Source organism: Ammospiza caudacuta, chromosome 15 (genome assembly GCF_027887145.1).
Source record: "Ammospiza caudacuta isolate bAmmCau1 chromosome 15, bAmmCau1.pri, whole genome shotgun sequence".
NCBI lineage: Eukaryota > Metazoa > Chordata > Aves > Passeriformes > Passerellidae > Ammospiza > Ammospiza caudacuta.
In genome coordinates, this window is record NC_080607.1 from 12,062,373 (window position 1) to 12,080,736 (window position 18,364).

General features: G+C 58.2%; 1 protein-coding gene across 1 annotated transcript; it reads right to left on the reverse strand.

Moving 5' to 3' along the window:
* Window positions 1-2,530: 2,530 nt before the first annotated feature.
* Window positions 2,531-15,668, reverse strand: TGM2 (transglutaminase 2). The gene is made up of 13 exons (XM_058814525.1): window positions 15,484-15,668; window positions 13,262-13,441; window positions 10,337-10,579; window positions 9,102-9,220; window positions 8,188-8,316; window positions 7,549-7,729; window positions 6,462-6,597; window positions 6,262-6,365; window positions 5,900-6,139; window positions 5,479-5,751; window positions 3,916-4,076; window positions 3,560-3,696; window positions 2,531-3,271 (listed from the first exon to the last, which is right to left on the reverse strand). Exons 1-13 carry the CDS (start codon window positions 15,491-15,493, stop codon window positions 3,115-3,117), a joined length of 2,070 nt encoding a protein of 689 aa, XP_058670508.1. The 5' UTR covers window positions 15,494-15,668; the 3' UTR covers window positions 2,531-3,114.
* Between the last annotated feature and the right edge of the window lie 2,696 nt (window positions 15,669-18,364).

Here is an 18,364-nt window from a genome sequence, read left to right on the forward strand (position 1 = left end):
AGGGATCTGGCAGGCACAGAGAGGCCCTTGGAGTTGGCCATGCTGGAAGAGGCATCTCTCCATTGTGTCTCCTGTACCTTCTGTGGCTGTGGAAGAGGGGATGGTTTCCTGTGAGGGACCTCTGCATTGGGGGTTTATTGTCTCTTCTGCTGTTTGATGGTGCCTCAGTTGTCTCGTTGCACCAAGGAGAGTAAAAATGTGTTTCATGTTTGTGGAGGAGGAGGGAGACCTTTGGAGAGGCAGTACCATTTGGAAATCCCACAGATTTGTTCTTGTGAAAGCTCTGATTTATGGGAGTTTGTTCTAGTTTCGATCCATCAATGAAGGTAAGTTAAAGGTCATCAAGTCTAAAATGAGTTTACAATCAATTCTTGGCAAGTCAGCATCTCCAGCGAGCCGAGACGCATCCAGAACCTCCTTCTCCAAGAATGCTCCTGCCTGGCTTTGGCACTTGGACCAACACTGAATTACAAACCCTCCCACACAATGGATACTGGAAATATTTAATTTATAATTTATTGCTTGCATGGTCAGAGTGCCAGAGAGTCTGATGGATGCAGCCCAGAACTCTGCTGGTGATCCAGGAGGGACATAGGGAGATGGATGCAGTGTGGTGCCACATTGGTGATCTGGATTAGGCACAGGGAGATGGAGGCAGTGTGGTACCATGCTGGTGATCTGGATTAGGCACAGGGAGATGGAGGCAGTGTGGTACCATGCTGGTGATCTGGATTAGGCACAGGGAGATGGAGGCAGTGTGGTACCATGCTGGTGATCTGGATTGGGTGCAGGGAAATCGACCTCAGCTCTGTGGATGATGGGAGAAAACCCAGCCCTGAGAGCCAACCCCTGCTGCTAAACCATAACTGCAGCGTTTGGAGTCTGTTCCCTTCTCGGAGCAGCCTTGCTCTGCCAAGGCTCAGATGGATGGGAGTGACCTTCAGCAAGAGCTGTTCTAATGTTTATTTTATCAGGACCCAGCTCTGAAGCAGCAGAGCTGCTGGTTATTTTTAACCCAGGCGCTGAGCAGCTGGAGGCCCGGCTCAGCAGGGCCCAGTAACAAATGCTCTAAAGAGGGGCCGTGCATCATTGCTGGGCTGAGGAATGTTCCTGACAGGGAAGGCAGCGCTGGTTCCTGCTGTTAACTCCTTCAGGATTCCTTGGGGCTCCATGTGCTCTTGGCCCTGGTGTCTGGGGGGTTGGTGCTGCAGAGCTGGGGCTGGCATGTCCCCTGCCCCCTGTCCTGAATGCAGGTGAGAATCCCCATCCCTCTCCCTCCTGGAGCTCTTGCCCTGTCCCCATGCCACAGGATGGGCACTCTCTGTCCCCTGGGAGAGCTGTTTGAGCAAATCCCTCCCTGTGCCCAACCTCTGTCCCCACTCTACCCCAAAGGAGTCCCAGCCTCCTGCTGCCTTTTTGTGTTGTGTTTGAGCAAAGCAGGACAAGGAGGTGTGGTGATTAAAGTTCCACAGGTAAGAGAAGATGGGATTGTGTTCTCCTGGGGGAGTTTCTTGAAAGGCTTTTTTATTGGCCAAACAATCTGCTGCTGCACGTGGGGTCTGAGCTCTGCTGTGCCACTCAAATTCTGTGCTGGGAGCAGGAGCTGGGGCTGGAGCTGAGATGGGTCCTTGGCCTCCCATGGAAGCACAGCCAGGGTTTGGGGAGTTCTGGCCATGAACCCCACTTCCCTTGGCTTGGGGAAGCAGCAGCTGTGTGTGGAGCACTGCACGTGGAGATTTTATCTCATCCTAAAGATAAACAGAAAGGAAAGCTGGACAACGGGCAGTCCTTGATGGGAAACACTCCCAGCTGTCCATCCAGCCTGGGTCACAGCTGGGATGGGAGAGCCCACAGTGTCAGGGTGACTGGGACCAGTCAGTGTGAGTGAGATTCTCCTGTCCCACAGACTGTCCCCTCTGCTGGGGCTGTGGTGACTGTGGGACCCTCAGTCAGACACCACCAGCTCTACAGTGGTTTCTGTGGTGTTTGTTTATGGAGCAGGGAGGCTCCCACCCTGTTTGTGGGGAGCACGTGGGTGGCCCATTCTGGCATGGGAAGTGTTTATCTTCAGCAGGGCCTTGACCCCAGTTCCAGGTGTGAGACAAATCCCCACTCTCCTCCTCAATCCCTGTTCAGCATCCAGCTGCCCTTCACCTGCCCCAGCCTGGGTGGACAGCCCTGCCCAGAGCCCTGCTCAGTGTGCAAGATCTGTTGGTTTGAATACTTGTAGTGTTCTCTCTCCAGTTCTCTGAGCACAGTATGGAACGGTTGCTGAGAGAGGAGAAATTACCTGGGAAGGTGTCTTGGGGGCTGAGTGTGCACCCTGAGAACACCAGACCAGGCTGATTTGGGGCAGAGGGGGTGGCCAATGAGGCCATTGTGGCTGCAGTGCCAGCCATGGCATTGACCCCCCACCTGAGTGCTGGGCTGGGGGAACTCACGCCTCCCACCCACATGGATGGTGGGCAGGGAGTTGCTGGGCCCTGCTGTGGGGAGAGGAAGGGCAAGAAGAGCCAGGTCTGGCTTTAAAAGTGAAAAATAAAGTTTTTATTCAGTGTTTGCATAGTTGATTTATATCAAAGTAATGTCCCATCCCTCCCTGCAGTGTCTGCAGTGGCAGGATGGTTATCAAAGCCAATGCCCGGCTGTACCCAAGCAGGTTATTTGCAGTAAGTATTTATAGATTTGTTTTATATGTATATGGTGCATAAACAGCTTTGTGCTCACAGTATAAAATCTCTCTCTATGGAGCTGCAGTCAGAGAATGATTATGGCAGGGGCTGGAGGGGTCGTTCTGCTGCTGCCTCTATGGAAATGGCTCTGGGGCTGCCAGCACTGCACAGAGGAGGGGCTGGCACAGGGGTCCTGGTGTGCCCAGTGCTGGGCACAGACAGCACAGACTGAGAGAACAGCAGTGAAGTGAGCGACTGCCAGGGCAGCCCCCAGCCCTCCCCAGCCCTTTTCCTGCCTCTGCTCCCGGGAGGAGCGTGGGTGGCACCGGTGCCACGAGTCGGGGTCAGGCTGGGCTCTGGCAGTCGCCTCCTGGGACATGTTGGGCTGAAGCAGGGGGGCCAGCGAGGCAGGGCTCCTGCAGCTGGGGGCCAGGGCAGCAGCTCACAGGGGCTGGGGTGCGATGATGACGTTGCGGTAGCCCTTGACCCCCGTCAGCTGGTCGCTCTCAAAGTCCACCATCAGCTTCTGCAGCCCCGACAGCCGCGGCATCAGATCCATCCGGAATTTGGCCTCTGCCTGCGGCTCCACCGGCTCCTCACTGTGGGAGAGCAGGGAGTCACTGTGGCCTGTCACCCTCAGAGCCCCTTGTCACCCTCCCAGGGCCCGCAGGACAGTGCTGGGGCTTTGGCAAGCAATGACCTCTGTAGGGAGGCCGAACCCCTTCCCCAGCAAGGTGTAGGGTCGGGATACTCTGAGTCCACAGGGGCCAGCAGAGCCCTGGCTCCTGCTGTGCCCCATGGCTGCCCTCCATGGGGCTCCACACACAGAAATCCACCCCCACACCACTCCCAACATCCCAGCCAGGTGAAGGGGGAAAAGCTCTTACAGCTCCTTGACCAGCTGCCCCTCGGTGAGGCCGGTGCCCTCCACCACGAACACGCAGCCGTTCAGGGGCACGGAGAGAGGGTTCACCAGGCTGATCTCGGCCACCAGCTTCCGATTCTGCATTGGCTCTCCTAGAATCTGCAAGTAGGAGAGGTTGGACCCCAAGCCCCGCTGATCCTGAGGCCATGGTGCTCCCCTGGCCCCAGAGCTGAGGCAGGACCTTAGGGATGCAGGTCCCAGGGAATGCAGCCCTGCTCAGTGAAGCAGGACCTGCTGTCCAAGCCCTGGGGTAGCCCCCAGAGATCACAGCAATTCATTCCCCTCAAACCAGCCTGGGATGGGACATTGGACCCTTACCCTGATCTTGATCGGTGGATTCTCAACATAAATGTCCCTGACAGCCACGAGGATGTCGCCAGTCTGGTGATCGTTCAGGAGAGCCACCACCTTGATGAGGTTGTCCTGGGTCAGTTTGTCCTTGTACTCCTCGTACAGGATGCGCAGGGGCACCCTCTTCTCTGGAAGGGCAGCAGAGAGGGGTCAGCACCCACGGCATCTCCAGCCCAGAACCCACAGTCCTGCACTGGCACCCAGCTGCTGCTGGCATGGTTTGGGTGACGCCTGCACCAGGGGTCCAGAGTGCCAGCCCTTGGCAGCCAGCGTGGCACTGGGAGGCAGCCTGGTCCCTGGCAGCTGCCCTCACTCAGCCCTCAGCCTTGTTCATCTGAAAGTCCTTCAGGGATGGGGCTGTCCAGGGGAAGGACAGGGAAGGAGGCTGAAAGCAGCCAGCTGCAGAACTGCCTGGAACAAGGAGCCCAGAGTGGCTGTGACCATGAGAAATGGAGCCTGACATTCATGAGGCAGGATCTGAAGGGCCATAGCATCAGCTGAGACTGTGGGGAGAGGGACAAGCCTGGCTTCCCATACTGCCACAAAGTGCTGGGGTGCCCTAAAGAATGCAGCCTGGGAAGTCCTGGGGTCTGTATTCTGAGGCAGGAGCTGAGGGTAGAAGTTTCAGGAGCTCATAATTAATGTTTCAGAAAAAATGGTGTTGGGTTAACTTTTGCACAGGAATGTTAAGTGCCCCGAGGGCCACAGCACATCTCCCCACTCCCCCATCCAGCCCTGCAAAAGGCTCCAAGTACCAGCTGGTGCTTCTGCCAGCATGAGCAGAGGCACATCCCTCTCCCCTCCGTGGTGGCAAGGGCCAGCACATTCCTCATTCCTGCAAAGCAGCTCAACACCTGGCAGAGCGCCAAGCGCTGCGATTGCAAGAGGGCTGGTGAGGAGCAGGGCTCGGCGCAGGGTAAACATTTCCCTGTTCCAGGACAGCAGATGTGTGGCCTTTCCAAGCCCTGAAGGGTCTCTGCAAACTCACGTAAGCCCAAACTCGTGTTCAAGGACCAGATGGTGATGTTCACGTGTGTGACAAGGGTGAGGGAGGGTCGGGGGCCGTGCCAGGACAGCTCTGCAGCAAACGCCCACCCACGGAGACACTGAGAGCTCCAGCACTGCTGGCCAGGAAACCCAGTGCTGCTCCCTTCCTCCAGCCTGGGACCACGCACTCGGGGCTGAGCTGGGCCAGTTCCACTCTCTCTGGTGTGGGAAGATCCCACCAGAGACCCCAGCCTAGCCCAAACTCTGAGGGAGAGCAGGAGAGATGCAGAGAAGTGCACAGGGTGTGCCCAGCTTGCTCCCTTGGCAAAACAGCCACAGCAGCAGTGGCTTGCCCAGCTCCAAATGCTTTTCCAGCCTCTGCCTGAGCAATTTCCTCATTCTCTCATAAAGATTAAAAATCCACAGTGGTAGTCAACTAAGGAGGATGCTCCAAAGTGGCATTGCCTACCGAGCAGCTGGACACAGGCTGAGCTGACCCCAGCCCTGGTGAAGCATCTCCTTCACCATCAGTGGGTCCCTTACCTGCCCTGGGCTCAATGTCGATGTCCACTGGGTCGGTGAGGCCGCACTGGGGCCCCAGGGTGCCATTGTGGCTGGAGGCACGGGCACACAGTGTCACCCTGCAGACACGCTCCTCGTCCGTGTTGTTGTTGACCACAGCAAAGACATCGAAGTCGCTGCCCTTGTTGGCACCCTCTGACACCTTGATCCTGAGGTGCAGCCCCTCATCCTCCTCCCCAATGGATTTCTTCTGATGCTCTGCCTTCTCAAACACCGCCCGCTCCTCCTCAGACCCTGAAGTGCACAAAGTTCCTGTGATTCCCTGGAGTGCGGGGAGGGCCTGGCCTGGGCTGTTCTGCCCTGAGCTCTGCAGCCCTCCTGCTCCTGTTGCTTCCCAGCAGCAACAGCCCTCCCTGGAGGCTCCCCCTGAAATCCCCCATACCCTCTGGGTATTTGTAGTTGTGGGTGATGTCCTCCCGGCTGTCCCTGCCGACGCTCTTGGTGCTGATGAACTTCCCCACATCTGAGGAGCGGATGCTCTGCTTCTGCATCCCATCCCCCTGCACCACCCAGTACACCACGTCGGCATTCACCTCGGCGAAGATGAAGGGGATGTCGTACTTGAGCAGCATGTCACCCTCTTTGATGGCTTTGACGGGGGCTGGCCCGCAGCAGTAAACTCCTGCACGGAGCAGAGCCACTGTCACCACTCCAGGGCTCAGCCACAAGGGGTGGCTGTGGTGGGGTGACCCAGCAGTGCCGGGATGTGAGGAGGATGGAGTTTCTGTGTGGAGCACGTTGTACCTTCACTCTTCTCCTGAGGGGTCGGGTCCAGCACTTGCCACCCGTCATAGTCACCTCCCAGGTCGGGACGGGTCATCCACGACTCCACCCAGCAGTGGAAGTTCCTGAGAGGAAAACCAGAATGCTGGGAGTCTCAGCCTCCCCCAGCACCTGCCAGGCTCTGGAGAAGGGGCAGGCTGAGGTCCTGCTGTGCTGCTCACCAGATCTTGTCCCAGGATTGCCTTTCCTGCTCCCCCCGCTCATTGACGTAGCGGTCGATGGTCAGGTTGGCGTTGGTGTCATGGGCTGAGTTGTAGTTGGTCACCACCCGACTGGGGATGCCCAGGCACCTCATGACTGTGGGGAGCAGGGCAGGGTGAGACAGGGCCAGGTTTGCTCCACTCCCATCCCACAGAGCCCCAGGTTTGCACAGCTCCTATCCCCTGGAGCCCCAGGTTTGAACAACTCCTGCTCTTCCCGTTGCCTGTGAAAGGGCTGCCTGGGGACTGCTCCCCAGGAGAAGCCAGTTCCCACAGCCACAGTGCACAGGCAAGCAGGCTGGGTGGCACCTGCTCTGACAGCCTGACAGGTTTGATATTGCAGCAAAAAAGGCACAAAAAGCATTTGTGAGAGCTTTGGAGGTAGAGTGTGGGCAGCCGTGCTGAACCCCGGATTTCATCTCCCAGCTGCCTTTCACTGCACAGGGAGCTCCCCAGGGAGCAGGGAGGCAGTTACAGTGCTTCAAAGGAAGGCTATAAACCTCTGCAAGTCGCTGAAAATCCACTTTAGTTTTTTGCTATTTCTCTCCTCTAAAAAGGGTCTTGTCTGTCTGTGACACATCAGTGCACTCACAGGCAGCGTTTTTCTTGGGGCAAAGTTGCACGAGCATATGTGAGTGTTTCCCAGCGGCAGCAAGTCTGGAATTTTTCTCTTGTTTTTCCCCAGTCTGATTGCCCTGGTGGCCATGACATTATTTTGATCTTAGTGGATTCGTGACTTTATTGCAAACTTGGCCTTAAAGCCACTTCCCTCACCCTGGCCTGCCTCAGTCCCTCCCTTGCTGCCTGGCCTGGGAGGCAGTGCTGATTGAAAAACCAGAGACCTTTTGTATAGTATTTTTCCTCTATTTCCTGACAAATTAGAGTAATAGAGAGCTAATTGCAAAGGAATCATTGCAGGCTGATTGCAGCTCTTCCCTCAGGATGCAGCACCAGGAGTGGATGGGGGGCAGGGGCCGGGGTGGGAGATGAGAGGAGATGAGTGACCCTGTCCTGTGGAGAAGGGGACACCAGAGGAATCTGCTCTCACCAGTGCAAGCCACAGCAGCAAAGACCCAGCACTGGCCATACTTGACTGGCTGGCACCCAAAATTCTTCCACCTCTTGAGAATGTCCACGCTCCCAATCCAGGCCATGGGGCTCATCCCATCCTCGTAGCGATTGTCCCACCGCCCAAAGAGCACCCCCCGGTCCTCGTCATTGCAGTTCACCTGTGGCAGGAGAAAAGGGGGAGGATGGAGGGGCAGGACCAGCCTGGGGAGGGAGGGAGGGAGGGGAAAAGCCTTTGCCCCGTTCACATGCACTGGCACCCACATTAGTATCCTGTATCCATGCAAGAGCTCACTGGGATGCGGGTGGACATGGTGCTAATTAGGGATGAATTTTAGAAACACATCCTCCTGCCTGGGAATTTGGGAGTGATTACCCCTGAAATGATCTGTGCCCCATCCCTGCTTTTTGTTTCTTCTAAAAAAGCTCTTACACATATAGGAACAGTAACAGGGAACGGATGTAAAAGCGAGAGGAAACAGCCCAGAGCAGGAAAATGGTGTGAAACTGGGGGATGGCAAATGCTGTCTGCCAGAGCTGTAGCTGAGGGTGTTTGCAGCCCAGGGAATGAGGGGTGCTGGGGACAGGGTGCTGGGGATAGGGTGTACCCCAGACTCACCATGGCGCTCACCACCCTGCCAATGTACACGGGATCATTGCGGCGGGAGCAGTCCCGGTTCTGGTCCCTCAGGTGTTTGGGGTTTATGTCCAGCATCTTGAGGCAGATGGCCAAGACTTCATCCTCAAACTGGTGAGGAGCAGGGAGAAAAGGATGTGTGAGGTCCCCACAGGGGCTCTGCCACCTCTGTCCTCCCTCTCTGGCTCACTGTGGTGCCCCTGCCAGCAGAACTGCTGGGTACAGGGGTCCCATCCCATCAGGGTCCCCTCCCCGGCCAGCATCCCCTGAGTGATGTCCCCACTGTCCCCACTCAGCCTGTGAAGCCTGTGGGTGATCTCCTGCCTACGTACTGGGGCTGGATCTGGTTTCCTGTGACTGCACAGGGGTCAGGGCAGGGACGTGACCTCCTGGAAAATCTATTTCCCATCACGGCTGAGTCACAGCCCTTCCTTGAATTGAGGTGTGGATCCTGTGAAGGCCACGGGCACCCCCACTGCTGCGGGCCCCCAGCCCTTTGCCCAGGGAGGGTGGCTGAACAAGCCCTGCGCCCTGGGGGTGCAGCTCAGGGTGTGAACACTGCCTTATCAGTACCCCTGGCACAATGCCCAGGAATTCATTATCAGGCACCAGCTCCCAGCACAGCAGGGCCACCAGATTAGGGACACATGGCCATGGGGCCCCCAGGAGCCAGGGGGAAACACTCCCCTTGCCTTGCCATGCTTTGAAGTCAGCACATTTCCTGTTGGAAACGAAACTCCAGGTTCTTTGACCCATGGCTGGAGTCCAAGGTGCTGACAGCATTTGGGGTGCAGGTTGGTGAGGGGCACACACGTGGCACCAGTCCCTGTGTCCTGCAGCACCAGAGCTGCATGGCCAGAGGTCCCAAGGGTCCCAGGGGGGCCTTGCCTGCTCACCTGGCCAAAGTTCCAGGGGATGGAGTAGATGTAATCACAGGTGCCCTGGAAGATGAGCCCATCCTGGGACAGGACGTACTCGCGGCGCTCGTTCTCGTCGCGCATGAACACCGTGTCCTCTGTGGGGACAGCGAGAGATGGGGACAGGGCTCTGCCCTGCACCACCAGCTGCCTGACCCCCTCCCTGTGGATGGAGCCAGTGGGAAATGAGGCACCAGGGGCTGGAACTGCTCATGCCTTAAACAGCTGCTGGGGAATTTCAGCCCAGGTTGATTTAAAGCGATGGGAAAATTGCAGCGGGTTTGTGGTTTGCTTTCCATTCTTTCTCATGTCTCTGTCTTTCCTCCCTTTTATTTAATGGAGATGGATCTCTTCTCAGCAGGGGAGACCTCCCTAGGGGTGCAGTGAGCAGGGGGAGTGGGTGTGCTGGGTCAGCACAGCCAAAGCCATTTCTCTCACAGCAGCTACTGCTGTGGAAATTAACATTTACTGGAACTGTTTGCAGAAGGAAACCCCACATATCCACCCCCAGTGCTCAGCACAGCCCTGGCTGAGCAGAGCTTCCTATGGCCCCTTATCTCTGCAGATCCAGCGTGGGACACTTGAGATCCAGGAAATCAACCAGTCCAGGGGCAGGGGAAGGACATGGAGAGAGGAAAATCCCAGGGCTGTTGAACCTTACAGCCCTGAATCGAACCTCTCCTCTGGGTTTGGCTGCCCAAATTTCACCAGGACACTGATATCCATGTCACTGAGTCCACAGATGGGTGCCTGGGTGAGGATGGGTGAGAATGGACCTGGTGGGGGTAATTAGGGACAACTGGGGGCAATTAGGGACAACTGGAGGCAATTAGGGACATTTAGAGACTTTTCCCTTGTCCCCTGTCTGGCCAGGAGCTGGTGCCAGGGACTGCCCAGGGTTTCACACCAGCAGCACAGTGGTGAGCTCCCACCATGGTGGGGGCAGCCTAGACAGGCCATTGGGTGCTTGGGGTGGTGGCAAAGGGGCTCTGGGTACTGTAAGGTGGGGATGGTGCTCCTGGCCCTGACCCACTGCAGGAATTGTGTGGAGATGGAAGCAAAGTGAGGCTTTCTGCTTAAACCTTCCTTCAGACCAGGGCTTGGGACACTTGGGATCTGCACTGGGATGAGACCTGTGCAGGGGGATGCCTGGAGAGCATCTTGTGCTTGCCTGAGCCCTGGAATCCCTGGACTCAGAGAGGTGGAAGCCTCACCTGGGTGCCAGGGGTTGAAGAGCAGGATGAAGTCCCCGATCTGGTAGCTGGAGCCCTGGTAGTCGGTGCAGGTCTCCAGGGTCAGGCTGTAGCGGCCGATGCGCGCGTCGGGTGGGGAGCAGAGGGACACAGAGAGGGACTCCCCGTCCTGCTGCTGCACCACGGCACTCCAGCACGACTCCTCGGGGCAGTCACTCATGGCAAAGTGGGACCGGGTTCCTGATGTCTCACTGGGGCACGGCCCTGTAGAAGGAGTAGGTCAGTCAGTCAGTCCTCCCAGTGCTCCAGAGCCCCTGGGAGCCCCGTGTCAACACAGTATTTTCTGAAAAACCCCTTCACTAGGATTTTTCTCCTGAGAAGCCTCAGAAAAGAAATGTAAACAATAACTATCTGACTGCTTAGAATGTAGTCTGGAGGTTGCTTACCTACAGGTGCATCTTTGATTGATTCCATGTGAATTGGTTTTAGTTAATGACCAATCCCAGTCCAGCTGTGTTGGGACTCTGGTCAATCATGGGTTTTTATTATTCATTCTTTTCCAGCCTTTTGTCTATATCCTTTTTCTTTCTTTAGTATAGTTTTAGTATATAATTTCTTTTGATATTATGTTATATGAGATATAATATAATATAATATAATATAATATAATATAATATAATATAATATAATATAATATAATATAAGCCTTCTGAGAGCCTAAAGTCAGATTCTCATCTCTCACCTCATCCCGGAGACCTCACAACACAACAGCCCCGAGCCAAGGAGGCTGCACCAAGGGCACCTGCTCCAAGCCCCCCTGCCCTGCGGCAGCTGCCTGGATCTTGGCTGTCCTAATCTGGAACATTCACCATGCAGTTTATCAGGTACTGAGGGCACAGAGTAGCCCAGCTGCGGGGAGCTCAGGTTTGTCTCACTGTTTGGGAAGGGACAGACTCGCCCTGCAGGGGCCAGCAGACCACGGGGATGCTTGCCCTGGTGCCAGGTCTCTGTTCTCAGATGCACCCTCTCCTATCTCTCCTCCCAGCAGCGCTGCTGACTCCCTGCAGCCACGCACGGGGGTGGCAGAGCCGGGCCATGAGCCCCGGACCCGTCCCCGGCTGCCCCGGTCGGTGTGAGCAGCCCCAGGCGTTGCTGCAAACATCCCGGCGTTAGGGATGACCTCAGTGGCCAAAGCGCCGAGCCTGGGACAGTGTGATCCCTCCGAGCTGCAGCCACGGCCAAGCCACCTGCACCGAGCCAGCTCCAGAGCCGCGCTCCGAGCGGTGCCGCCCAGCCCGGCCCTGCACGGCCCAGCCCTGCTCAGCCCGGCCCCGCACAGCCCGGCCCTGCACGGCCCGGCCCTGCCCTGCACGGCCCCGCACAGCCCGGCCCTGCACGGCCCAGCCCTGCCCTGCACGGCCCGGCCCGGCACAGCCCGGCCCCGCACAGCCCGGCCCCGCACAGCCCGGCCGGCAGCCGAGGCAGCGGTGCCACTGCTGTCCCCTCTCCCCGCCGGAGCACAGCCCCGCCGGGCCCCTGCCAGCCCTCGCCCACAGGCCGGTCGCCAAAAATACCCGTGAACTCATGCTAGTGACACAGTTTCTCCTCCCAGGGAGGCTGGGCTGAGTTCACGGCGTCCTCTGGGCAAGAGCCAGCGCTGCCGAGAGCTGGGCAGACACAGGAGCCTGCCGCCTCCTCCTCCTCCTCCTTCTGCTGCCTCCACAGCCCACAACATCCCCCTGGACTCCTGCACCTGAACGGGGCTCTGCCTGCACGGCTACTGCAGAAATACAGCTCTAATTTCACTCTACTCTTCCTTCCCTCTTTCCTGTGAGAGGCAGGATGTGACCTCGGTGGCTTTGCTGTCCCAAACGGAGGGACAGCTCTGGCAGTCTCTGCCTTGACAGGTCCGGCCCCAGTTTGGAATGTGCTGGAGCCGCTGGGGTGGCACTGCCACGTCCCTCTGCGAGCAGCACAGCACCTTTGCCCTCTTTCTGCAGCGCTGGGGCTGGGATCCAGCCCAGAGGAGCCTCTGCCAGCCTGTGCCTGGCCTGGGAGGCTCCTCTGGGCTGTGCCTGTGGCCTCTCCCCCTGCAAAACCAACCCGGGTCTGCCTGGCTGTAGCAGGGCCATGGGGCTGCTGGGGCACCGAGGTGTAGGGTGAAGCTGGGACGTGCTGGGTTTTGTTTTGTCACCAGAGCTTTTGGGATGGAAATAGGAGAGTTTTACTCTGTGAGGAAACTTGGGTGCAGTTTTACTTTGAATTCTGGCCGGGTTGACTCAGCATGGTGCTTTAGCCCCAAAATAGCTCCTGCCTGAGGAATAGTTTCCTCTCCCTTTGCTCTGAGCTGGCGGGGCTGAGCCCCTGCCCTGGCTGTGAGAGCCCAGCCCAATCCAGCCCCGGCCCGGCCCGGGGTCTGTGCTGGGGGGCTCCCTGGGGGCATTTCCTTTCTCCAGTGTTTGTGTTTCCTGAGCACACCCTGCTCTGGGATGTCTGAGAGCACAGCAGGGCTGGGTGTAAATCCCATCAGAAATGCTGTGATACCTCTGGATGAAAAGATTCACTGTGCTGATGTTTCTGAGAGGGGCAGGAGGGTTGGGCAGGATCCTGGCCTCAGCCAAGGCACTTGCTGGTGAGCTGGCAGCCCTGTCATGCTCTTAGTCTGGCTCAGCCCTGAGAGGAGGAGGACAGGAAGGAGGTGATGATGCTGGTGGTTTTTTGCTTTATTTATCACTTCTCTTCCTCTCTCACTGAGGAGATGAGTTTCTACCTTTCTTGTTGTGATATAAAAGCTGTGCCCAGCAGCAGGTGAGGAACAGGGACTGTGTGACATGGGGCAGGTGCCGTGGCACAGCCCCCGTGGGAGCACAGCTGAGCTTGGGGGCAGGAGCAGAGGTGGTGACACCCCCCAGCCCTCCCTGGCGACACAGGTGTGGCGGCACTCACCGGTCTCGACGTTGAAGGAGAGTTTGTCCACGCCCTCGTCGTAGGCGCGTCCCGAGAAGCGCAGGGTGATGCTGAAGGGCTGTCCCCGCCGCAGCAGCAGCTGCCTGCAGCCCATGTCCGCCGTGCGGTGCTCCCGCCCGTTGCGGTCGCAGTGCAGGTCCCACGTCTCCAGCACCAGCTCTGCGGAGGCAGCGGCAGGTACAGGTACAGCTCTGAGCTGGGACACGTCTCACAGCCCCCAGGCTTGGCAAGGAGGGTGGCTGTGCCCATCCCGAGCTCCGGGTTGGGACCTTGGCGAGGTCCCTGAGCCTCCCCCACCCGCCGTGCCCTGAGCATCTCTCCGGGAGGGCGCTGTGACCGTGCCTCAGCCAGGCCTCCAGCAGCTTTACTGTGCTGACAAATTGGTGAGAGCAAGTGCAGATTTGGTGACAGAGGGTGTCTGATGCCCCAGCCATATTCAGGCTGCTCTGCTGGCAGCCCAGGCAGGGCTGTGTGCCAGCCACGAGCAGCCACGTCCCTGCCACCCTGGGCACTGTGCTGAAGTGATGAGATATCCATCATCCCCTGAGGCCACTGACCCCTGACTGCTCTGCAGTGATGTATTCATCACCAGAATAAGCAAAAGCGCTCTGTGCAGAGAGCACACAGCAAGTGAGGGACTGGGCAGATCATGGGCACCCAGTGGGCAAGCTGAGGCTCACTGCCCCGTGCCATGGCTCCCCTCAGCCATGCCCTTCCCAGTACCAGCTCTGGTAGTCACCAAGCCCTCCCTGGACAGTGCCTAATGGAAACAGCAGCCCATAGGCTCACTATCACCAGAGCTAAATGCAAACACTGCTCCTGGCCCTCTGGGCAGGGGACTCTGCAGTATGGCCCAGGGGAGGGCAGTGGGCTTGTCACTGTCCCCAGCACAGTGTGAGAGCTGCTTGAACAGTCCCTAACTAAGGGCAAGGTCCCCACAGCCAGGCCATGGGAGCTGTGAAGTGGGGACAGAGCACAGACAAGCCCCTTCCCTCCCTGCCTCACCCTCTGTGAGCAGCACAGCCCCGTGCTGTGGAACACGGACTGTACAAGTGGAATCTCATGGCTGACATGGAGCTTCATTGACATGGTTAAGCTTGCTGACAATAAAATAAACAATAAGTGTGTTCAGAGAACAGAATCAGGGCTCCTCCTTGTCCCAGACGCCCTGGGGTTTTCATCCTCAGCATTTAGCAAAAAGCAGATTTCTCCAAGCACAGGTGCCTCCAATCAAACCAAAGGGTGCCAAGAGATGGGTGGGAAGGGGGCTGTGGTGCTGCAAGTGGTAGCAGCACCCTGGGCACTCAGGAGCAGGAGCTGCCCAGTGTGTTCAGGACAAGAGGACACAGTGTAAAGCTGTGTCAAGGGAAATTTAGACTGGACATTAGGAAAAAACTTTTCACAGAGTGATTGTGCTTTAGAATGTGCTGCCCAGGGAGGTGGTGGAGCCTCTGTCCCTGAGGTATTTAAAAAAAGACTGGATGTGGCACTTAGTGCCAGGGTCTGGTTGATAAGGTGGTGTTAGGTCATAGGTTGGACTTGAGGCTCTTAAAGGTCTTTTCCAACATAGTTAATTCTGTGATTCTGTAGCTGCTCAGCTATGTGTCTGAGTGAGTGTCTGACCCGAGGGACCCGTGTTGGTGTTGCTACAGCAGAGCTGGGAGCCAGGGCAGCCTGAGGCACTGTGGCACGGCAAAGCAGTGATGCCGTCTCACCCAGAGGGCTGTGTGCCCGCGGGAATCACACAGACCCATTTCCTGGCACTTTGGGGGCAGCTGTGTGGGAGCTGGGGATGTCTCTACCCTGAAGAGCCAAGCGTGCTGGATTCCCGAAACCCAGAATCTCTTTTCCTGCCTGAGTCTCCTGAAATCCCCTCACCCTGTCAGGCACACGCTCCCGGCCCAGCTGTCCCCCTGCTCTACCGGGAAAGCTTTAAATAGCTCCAAACTTCATTCTAGCGACGCCGGGGCTGGAGGGGAGTCGGGAGGGAGGGAAGGGCACAGACCGGACCCCGCACGGACCCTGCTGGGCTTTGTGTCCGATCCCCACCGCCTGAACCCTGTGGGCTTCAGTCTGTCCGATCCCCACCGCCTTGCCTTGGTTGGTCCGGGACCGGCTGCAGCCCCAGCGAGCCCGGAGCCTCTCGGGACTTCCCGGGACGGGACCGAGCCCGGCACCTGCGGGGTGCGCGCCTCTCCTACCTTCGGCCATGGTGCCGGGCAGTGCTGTCGGTGCCTGTCCCGGTGCCTGTCCCGGTGCTGTCCCGGTGCTGTCCCGGTGCCGTCCCGGTGCCGCGGGCAGTGCTGCCGGTGCCGGTGTCTGTCCCGGTCGCGGTCCGGGGGAGCTGCCCCTCACCAGCCGCTGTCCGGCCCCACCGCCCGCCCCATTTATCCCGCCCGCCCCCCGCGCACCCCCCGCCTCTCCCCGCGGCCGGGCCGCCGCAGGGAAGAAAGGAAAAACAAAGTTTCCAGGAAACGGGCGGCTTTAGGTCCCACCTATTGAAAGCAACCACCCAAAAGAAAAAAAAAAAAAAAAAAAAAAAAAAAAAAAAAAAAAAAAAGCAGCAGCAGCAGGTCCTGGGGCCCCCCGGGTTGGCACCGGCAGAGTCTCCCGGGACCCCGCAGCCCTCGGGTTGGAAATGGCCCCGCTGCCGATCAAGAGGAGGGAGAACAAGGGGGCGGAGAGGGGCTGCGCGGCTGTCAGCGAAGGGCCAGGACTCGGGACTGTTTTCTCCTTATAAAGTTCTTTCCCTCCTCTGGCAGCGTCCCCATCCTGGCCGGTCCTGGTGGGGTGCGTTTGACGGGAATTGCATCCCCTTCCCGTAGCTGCATCCCTGAGAGATGGGGTCTGGAGGGAAAATGTGGTGAAAACTTTGCTGCTGGACAGCAGATGTGTTGGAATCAGCACTGGTTGCTCTGGGACGTGGAAGTGTGCACGCAGCAGTGACCACCACATTCCCTGGAAGTCCCTGCCCCATGAACTGACCATCCCTCTCCTGCCTGGGGGTCCCTGCCTCAGGGTCTTGCCAGTGGTGCCACCTGGGCATGTCCCAGCCCTCCCTGTGTGTCACCCAACACACCAGAGACCTCCTGTCAGGGGCAGGGGGCTGAGACCCCACACCTCCATGGGCTCTTGGGGTCTGGGGGCTCTGCCCTCCCCACACTTGGGGTGGTCCTGGTCAGGGAGCCCCAGCTGTGGGCAGTGCTCTGCTCATGCATGTCAGGGCACTGCACTGGAGGGTCTGCAGTGAGCTGGGCTCCTCCAGCTCTACCAAGGGATTTTTGGCACTGACAGAGTTGGTAAGGTCCAAGCATGCCAAGGGCAGAGTCCAGGAGGAGCCCCATGTGTGGGGGCTCCTGGTGTGTCCTGCTCTGGGGCACATGGCTGGGTTTACAGCAGCACTGCCCCCAGTGCAGCCATGGCTGGGGGAGCCCCATCCTCCATCACCTTCTTTAAGGGAGGTGGGGAGGGATATTGGAGCAGAAGCAGCAAATCCTTGGTGAGAGAAAGCTTGGGACAGCTGGTTTTAATAGAAACAATTCATGTACTACTCCACTGTGGATCTGCATGGGCTGGGGGTGTGCAGGTCATGGTGGGAGCCTTTGCCAAGTGCACAGCCTGTGCCAGCAGGGCCCTCCCCACCCCAGAAAGGTCCATACAGGAACGGTGCTGCCCTGTCAGTGTGCCACTGGCTGGGTCTTGCTCTCCTTGCTCAGATTTCAGAAGAGACTAAAGGTGAAGCCCTCTCCCTCTTCCCAGACCCCTTGGTCCTCGTGGGCAGCACTGGGCTGAGCTCCCATGGATGCAGGGAGGGGTCAGTGGGAGTGAGGGTCCCATGAGCTGCCCCTCTCTCTGAGCATCAGAGCCACAGCAATTGCTGTCCACTGTGACGCCTGGGGAGGGCTGGTGGCCATGGGACCTCACAGCTGGTGTCACCTGCCCCGAGCTGGCCTTGTTCCCAAGGCTGCTTCCTGGGCACAGGAATCTCTGCCCCTGGTGCTGGTGAGTGCCAGTGTGTCAGGGCTGCTGCTGCTGGGTTCGGCTGTGCCTGCACAAGCCCGCTCCTCCTCCTGCACCAGGGTGAACTCTGGCTGCACTCTGCAGCGGAGGTGCACACTTGAGTTAATGTGCGACAAACAGCCAGCAGAGCACTGCCGGCAGGGCAGGGATTGCAAGCAGCCATGTCTCACTCGGCTTGGAAGCACGAGCAGTTTGTGCCGTGAGGGGTGTAGGGTGTGTGGGATGTGTGGGACTGGCAAGCTGGGGTGTCTGGTGCTGGGCAAGGATGGGATTATCTTCTGTCTGGTTTCCTGACAAGCACAGAGTGGGAACCCCTCACAGTACCTGTCCCTGCTCTGGCACCTCGGGCAGAAGTGGTAGGAGACAAAAGCCTGGCTGTCCCCTGGAACTGTGTCCCAGGGCTGCCCCTCTGGCTCTGTCCAGTCAGGACTGTCCCTCAGTGGATATCCAGGCAGCTCTGGGCTCGGTCCTAGCACCTCGCCAAGAGGAAACCTCCCTTGTTTGCAGCTTTAGTGCCCACTTCACTCACCACCTTGTACTGCGGAGGCATCTGTCTGCCCAGGCACTGGAAAATGCCGCCCATGGTAGTCCAGCCGCACTGCTGGACTGTTATTTTTACTCTTCTTACTAAGACAGGGTTGCATTAAGAGGGTGTTTGCACTGCTGAAGCCCGGAATAACCCCTCATTTGCAACCCCTCAGTGCAGGATTGCGACTCTCCTTGCCCCCGCCCCTCTCCTGGAGCTGCTTCAAAGCGCGCCGGTCCCTGCAGTGCCGGTGCCTGCCGTGTGTCCCGCACACACAGAGCCGCTGTTTGCTCTGCTGGGTGTGTGCCGGGGCGGCTGCAGCCCCTCCAGTGCCCGCACATCCTGACTCAGTCCCTTGTGCAGGCAGATAAACAACCCCTGAAAAGGGGCAGTGTCTGCTCTGAGTCGCCCTGTTAAGTCGTCAACCGACTTCAGGAGCTCTGCCCATCTCCTCGCTGCCTCCCGCCCCGGGTATTCCCCAAACTCAGCCCCAGCCCAGCCGCTGCTCCTGCAGCCCCCTGGGACACCTGTGAGGG